Here is a 6,416-nt window from a genome sequence, read left to right on the forward strand (position 1 = left end):
TTTTCTATATATAAGCTACAACTAACTAAATATAAACTCACCACATGGTCAACACTACACTTACTCCGTCTAGATCAACAACTCCCAGGAAAGACCTTGCCTTTCTGGCAGACTACAACAACATGAAATTATTGCAGCCATTCATCCATACGTCAGGTAGGTCGATCCCAATGGCTTCGTCCGCAGGTATGAGATGATATAATCCATCAAGATGCTCTGGTGGACCAAGTAAGTGCACATGGTGGTTGATATCCTCCACGAGGAAAGGCCAAAAACGATCAGGAATCGCACTCGGCCAGGCTTCGGCATTGAGTTGTTGAGCTAATTTACGATTGAAAAAATAGGAGAGAAAAAATGCAAAGTGGAAATCAATGTGGATGTTGATTGCAATTGGCTGCTCATGGGGAAAGTGTATAAGGATCTTCAAATTGCGCAATCGACTTTGCTTGAAAGATTGAAATAATACTTTAAAGAGAGGACCAAAAATGATTGTCTTTTGATCTGAAGGAGTTAAACATATTTTATTCTTTTCTTTTTTTCACTTTTTGTATAATAATAGGCTATTTATAATGAATGGAAACATTACAGGCTACTAACCATCCTACAATAATGATACTTGAGGCAATGATTGGCTCAAAGGATAGATCATTTAGGCCTGACATCGAAGTCAAAGATCTCGGTAGGTATGGAGAGAGTGCAGCATGCGTTGGGGATGTCCACAATCGATGCAATTCTTCCCTCAACTGGAGCGCAACCCAAAATCATATATGCTTGCTCGCCAGTGTATCCAAGGGTCTTCAAGTAGTTGATGGCATTGAGACAAGCCATACGGTAAGCTACGTGTGCATCAAGTAGTGCTGCTTTCCTTTTTCGTCCACACTGATCCCCTCAAAGTGAGCCAATCAGAGTAGTGCGGTCCGAAGGGCCCAGGCTTGAAGATAGGATTCTTGACTGCATATTTCTTCATGCCGTCCTTGATGACCCTGACCTTCATGTCCATCCATCCCGCCATCTCGATGGCTCCACAGAAGGTTATCTCACCGTCTCCCTGGCAGAAGTGGATATCACCCACCGATAGCAGTCCTCCTGGGACTACACGGGCAGGTACATCTTGGAGCCTATCGATAAGTTTTTTATGTCGCAATTGCCTCCGTGCTCCCTCGGCGGGACCGTCCTGGCGCCCTCACGCTTCACCTTGTCGGCAGCTTCCCCGCGCAACTTGCCCACCCAGGCGCCTTTTTAGTTCGGAAGACACGCCAGAGGAGGAACACGATTGGGCGCAGAATCGAAGAGAATTTTCTCTCTGCGATTCCACTCATGCAAAAGCTCGTGGGAAGGAGCGCAGCCAACGATGCCAGGATGCAGCATGCCGGCCAACTTCACATGGGGGATGTGCCTGGAAGTAGCATACTTCCCTCGAGGTCCCAGATGGCCTTGTGGGACTTGGGGAAGTGGTCAGCGAGGAAGCCGCCTCCGTTTTCGCGAGCAAAGATGCCAGTGAATCCCCAAAGAGAGTCCCTGAGCGCTCCGATGTCGAGCAGGTCAACTTCGAGGAGGTCTCCCGGTTCTGCTCCTTCCACCTTAACAGGGCCACTGAGGTAGTGAACTTGGGTGAGATCTACCCGCTCCACATCCTTGGGTGAGTCGTCATTCTTGATCTGTCCTCCAGTCCAGTCGATGCATTCCAATCTGAATATTTCTCCCTGTTCAACGGTCCCAACGGGCGGGATGTCGGGGTGCCATCGGTTGTGGAGCGGGACTGGCTGGTTGAAGGGTGTTTTTGTCATGTCTACCTGGACGAGAGTGCGCGGGGTCTTGGAGAGCATCTGGGCGAAGCTGTAGGCTGAACGGCAAATCGTCTTCAGCATTTTGGTGTAACGTATCCTGTGCAAATTAAATGGAAATTCGCAATTTGGATAATTGGAATATATGGTTATGCTAGCAGAAGAAGGAGGAAAATAAAAAATGGGATTGCATTTGGAAAATGGAGAAATAATGAAGGAGATGAACTTTTGGGGATTATTGCAACTTAGATTGATGTATAGATAACATTCAGTATATGATTGTAATGGATAATATGATGGTTAGGATCATTGATGGATTTTCTTACTCCTTTTAATTAATAAGTTTAACCTGAATAATTTTTATTTGATGTGCGTGCCATTTTAGATAAGGTATAAATATATACTCCTTCCAAGAAGTAATAAAACAGGGATAGATGTACGGATGGGCCCGTCAGCATGCTTTGGATCGGTTGGTAATGTTGCATGGCTTTTCCTTATATATTTTTGGAGATTTATAAGGGATTTGTTCGTGTTTTTTGGGAACTGCTTAAGATACGGCTCACAATAACGATTACACTCAAAGAATTGCATAGATTGGCTGCGTTTAAGGCATTATTTTTGATATTTTTGCATAGGCTTCGAGTCCCATCGAACAAGTTTTATTCTATGCCATGAAAAACTCCAAAAAGATTCTATTCTCCAAACGATGTTAAAATATGAATAAAATATCACTCCTTTATTAATCCCCCCAACAATCTCTCATCTTTTTTTCCCAAAACCCAAATTCATTTTCCTTCTCCCCGCTTCGAAACTTTTCAACAACCATCCGAAAAGGAAGAGGCAAAGGCCATCCCTTATATCTCCCTCCCAGGTGTCTGGAGGCTGTTGGGTGGTTCTAATATATAAGGGTGAATGTGTGGATCAACTTTATTAATTATTTCCCAAGATGAAAACAGGCGTTTTCCTGTGTTTGGTCCTCTTGCTGGCGCAGGTTCACGGCGAGGCCCTGCAACTCTACACAGTCTCAAGCTCTCCCACCGCAGTCGTGAGTCCTAGGGGCAGCGTCCGCGGCGGAACCACCATCTACATCACCGGAGTCGGCTTCAGCACCATCGCAGCCGACAACCAGGTCACCATCGGCACATACCCCTGCCTCATCCCCGCAGCCGGAGCCACAGAAACCACCATCTCCTGTGTCACCACGGATACCCGCCAGTTCGCGGATATCTACAACCTCCCCATTAATGTGGTCAGCAATGGCCAGCAACAGTCCCTCACCAACGAGCAGGGCTGTTTCTCCTACCTGAATTCCTTTACTCCAGTCGTGCAGGCGCTCTACCCGGCCTCTGCTGCGGCGGGAGCCTATGTTAATTTTTACGGGATCCATCGGATCACCAATTTGGGTGATGGAACCGCAACATGGGAGATGTGATCTCCATGAGCATCGGCAACGCCCTCTGCGGAAGGTTTGACATCGTCCAAGGACCGATCGCCGCCAACTCAGGTGATACCATCTCATGCAGACAGGCATGGTCCAAGAAGGAGGAAAGTATCAAGTCGTGGAATATCTCACCCCAGGATACTCCACTCCTGATGCAAAGTTGCGTCGTTCTTCTTTCTTGCAGGAGAATTTCCACTTCGCTGTCCTTCCAGCCATCTACAGTTTCACTCCTAACAGTGGCGCCTAGGCTGGCCAGCAGCTCACCATCAACGGAACCGGTTTCTCCACCAATGCTTCAGTGATCAGCGTCACAGTCGACGGCAACACCTGCGACGTCACTTCCTCCACCGCCTCCACCATCAACTGCAACCTCAGACCCAGAAACCCCAACGTCTCCACCCTCCTCCCCACCAATTCCAGCAGCCAGAGCAACGGATACTTCTCAGGGACTGGCCTCAACTATCAAAGATACGATATCACCAATCTGGTCACCAAGAACGTTGCAGGATTCAGGGCAGCAGTGAATTCCAAATCAAACACCATCGTTCTTCAGGAATCCTCATACAGGGGTGAGATTAGCACTGGAAACTACTACGGCGCCTATTATGGCGAGGTCTTCAGTGGCTACTTTACCGCTCCAGTCTCAGGAAACTATGTCTTCAGAGGAGTTGCCGACGATGTCTTTGCAGTCTTCCTCTCTGCCACCCACGGTTCAACTGAGCCTGCAACCAACGCCCTCATCTACTCCAACTCAGTCCAAAACTTGGATAATTTCTACATCAACTACGTCGCTACTGCTGAAGCCAGCGTCGCCCTCACTGCCAACTTCAGTTACTATATCGAGGTCTACCACTTGAACTTCGCCGGCACGGGATATCTCAGAGTTTCCACTCAGGTTCCCAACTCCGATCAAAGCCTTTTCTGGCAGACCCACGCAGTTCAAAGATTGGTCCTCAACTACACCAACGATCCAGAGATTCTCAACTTCACCCAAACTGGAGGAACTGGCGGACAGATCAACCTCACCGTGGTCATGAAACCCACAGGCCTTCCCTCCTACGTGGTGTGGGCTGTCATCGATTACAACGCCAACATCACCCAGTTCATCAACGCCCTCAATACCTTCGACTTCTTCTCTCCCTACTCCATATCCGGAGTCTTGAATACCTACGATGCCAGCGGAATCCCACTAGCAACGTCTCCCAGATCGTAACATAGTCTGGACTGTCTCAGTTGCTCTCCTCAGGCCCTCTACTGCCACTAAGATGGTCATCTCCCGAAGTTCATCAATTACAGCGGAACCCAATCCTTCACGCAGACCACAGTGCAACCCCACGGTCCATTGATCGTGGGCAGCTTCGGCCTCACTATGGCTGGCTACCAGGTCACCTTCGCCGGAAGCGTATATCTGCGCTTCAGCATCTCCCGGAATCTTCAGAACAGTCTTCGCCAGATCCAGGATTCGGACTTGTCGAGGTGACCTGCTGACTCCTTCGAACATGATGGCTTACGGCGCTACTTGGCTCATCAGCTATATCGGATACAATGGTCCAGTGCCTCTCTTCACGATTGACAACACTAACCTCATAGGAGGAGTTGCGGGCACTGCTCCTCAGGTCTACTGCATTTAGGTTAGGCCATATAGCAGTGACTTGCTGGTGAATCCCATCGATTACCCCTTCCTCTCCACCCCTCATCCCTGCCCAACGTCCGCGTCACCGTCAACTCAGTCCCCAGCGTCTGTCTGGGCAACTGCGGATACACCTTCCTGCTAGATTCTCCCCAAGTGACTGCCGCCAGCATCTCAGGACCTACTGTCACCCTCACTCTCACCGATCCTGCTCCAGTTGGATACACTTTATCCGATGTGAAGATCACCATTGGAGGACAGCCTTGTACGATTGGCACTTTGACTGACCGATCAGCAGTTTCACCTGCCAACTGCCCACCAATACTGACGGCACTGCCAACGTGAATGCCGGTTCCTACCTTCCGTGGTTTCAGTCAAGCAGACAGGCAGCGTTCCTCTGGTTGGCAGCATCCAGCCTTTCAACTTCCCACTCACTCTCACCGCCCTCAGCGTTGGTTCGGGAGGGCCAACGGAGGATACACCCTCACTCTCACCGGCACTGGCTTCCCCACCAGTCTGCAGGGAGCCACCGTTAATATCTGCGGTCAGCAGGCCACCATCTCATCGATCACCAATATCAATGCCGAGATCATCGTGCCTAGCTGTGCAGTTGGCCCAACAACTGTCTCAATCTCCAACGGAGCCCTCACCAGCAACACTCTTCCCTTCACCTACACTACGCCAACCCCTCCGGCCACTATCTTCACCGTTAATCCTCAATCCCATAATCCTTCCCTCAAGGGAACTATGGAAATCACCGGTATTGGCTTCGGGACAACCAAGCTGCCATCCGAGTTGATTTGGCCAACTCATCAGGAAAGTCTACCAAATGCGTGTGTTGAAGCTCAACGATACCTACATTAAGGTGGGTATTCCGGCGGCCTCACAGGAAAATACAAAGTGCAAGTAAACTTAATCGGCCTCGGCTAGGCCATGCCCAACACGACCAACGTCAACGATTTCAGTTACTAACTCATCATCACCTCCATCACCCCATCCTCGGGCAGCATCAACGGAGGAACCCTCATCAACATCAAGGGAATCAACTTCAGTCCAGAAGTCACATAGACGCTGGTCTTCATCGGCGACGAACTCAACTGGATGTGCGAGCTGGAATCAGTTATACCACTGACATCCTCTGCAGGACTCCTCCATCAGTCCCTTCTACAACGCCAGTGCGCCTCAAGGCGTGGTCCTTACCAACAGACTCATGGTCGACAATACCTGCGGAGGATCTTGCACCTTCACCTACATCGATGCTGCTCAATCCCCCAAGCTGACCAGCATTTCAGCCAACACCATCTCAACTGGCGCGGTCACCGTCAACGGATCCAACCTCAACATCGGCACTCCTCTCATCATCCTCACCAACAAAAACACCGGCCTGGTCACCAAGGTCACCCCCTCTACTGTCTCCGCCACCTCGCTTACCTTCACCGTGCCTGCCATCGAAAGCGGACCCTACAACGTGAAGGTCAGAATCGATCCCATCGGTGAGTCCAACGGCTACCTGCTGACCGTAACTGCCCAAATCTCTGCTAGGACTCCATCGGCCATCTCT

General features: G+C 49.8%; 1 protein-coding gene across 1 annotated transcript; it reads right to left on the bottom strand.

Moving 5' to 3' along the window:
• Nucleotides 1-645: 645 nt before the first annotated feature.
• On the bottom strand, nucleotides 646-1,826 carry LOC116245581 (uncharacterized). Its single transcript, XM_031617055.1, is given in 5 exon segments — nucleotides 646-851; nucleotides 854-904; nucleotides 907-1,095; nucleotides 1,098-1,412; nucleotides 1,415-1,826. Coding segments are annotated over 5 exon segments (1,173 nt in total).
• Nucleotides 1,827-6,416: the final 4,590 nt, after the last annotated feature.

Source organism: Nymphaea colorata, unplaced genomic scaffold, assembly GCF_008831285.2.
Source record: "Nymphaea colorata isolate Beijing-Zhang1983 unplaced genomic scaffold, ASM883128v2 scaffold0751, whole genome shotgun sequence".
Taxonomy (NCBI): Eukaryota; Viridiplantae; Streptophyta; class Magnoliopsida; order Nymphaeales; family Nymphaeaceae; genus Nymphaea; species Nymphaea colorata.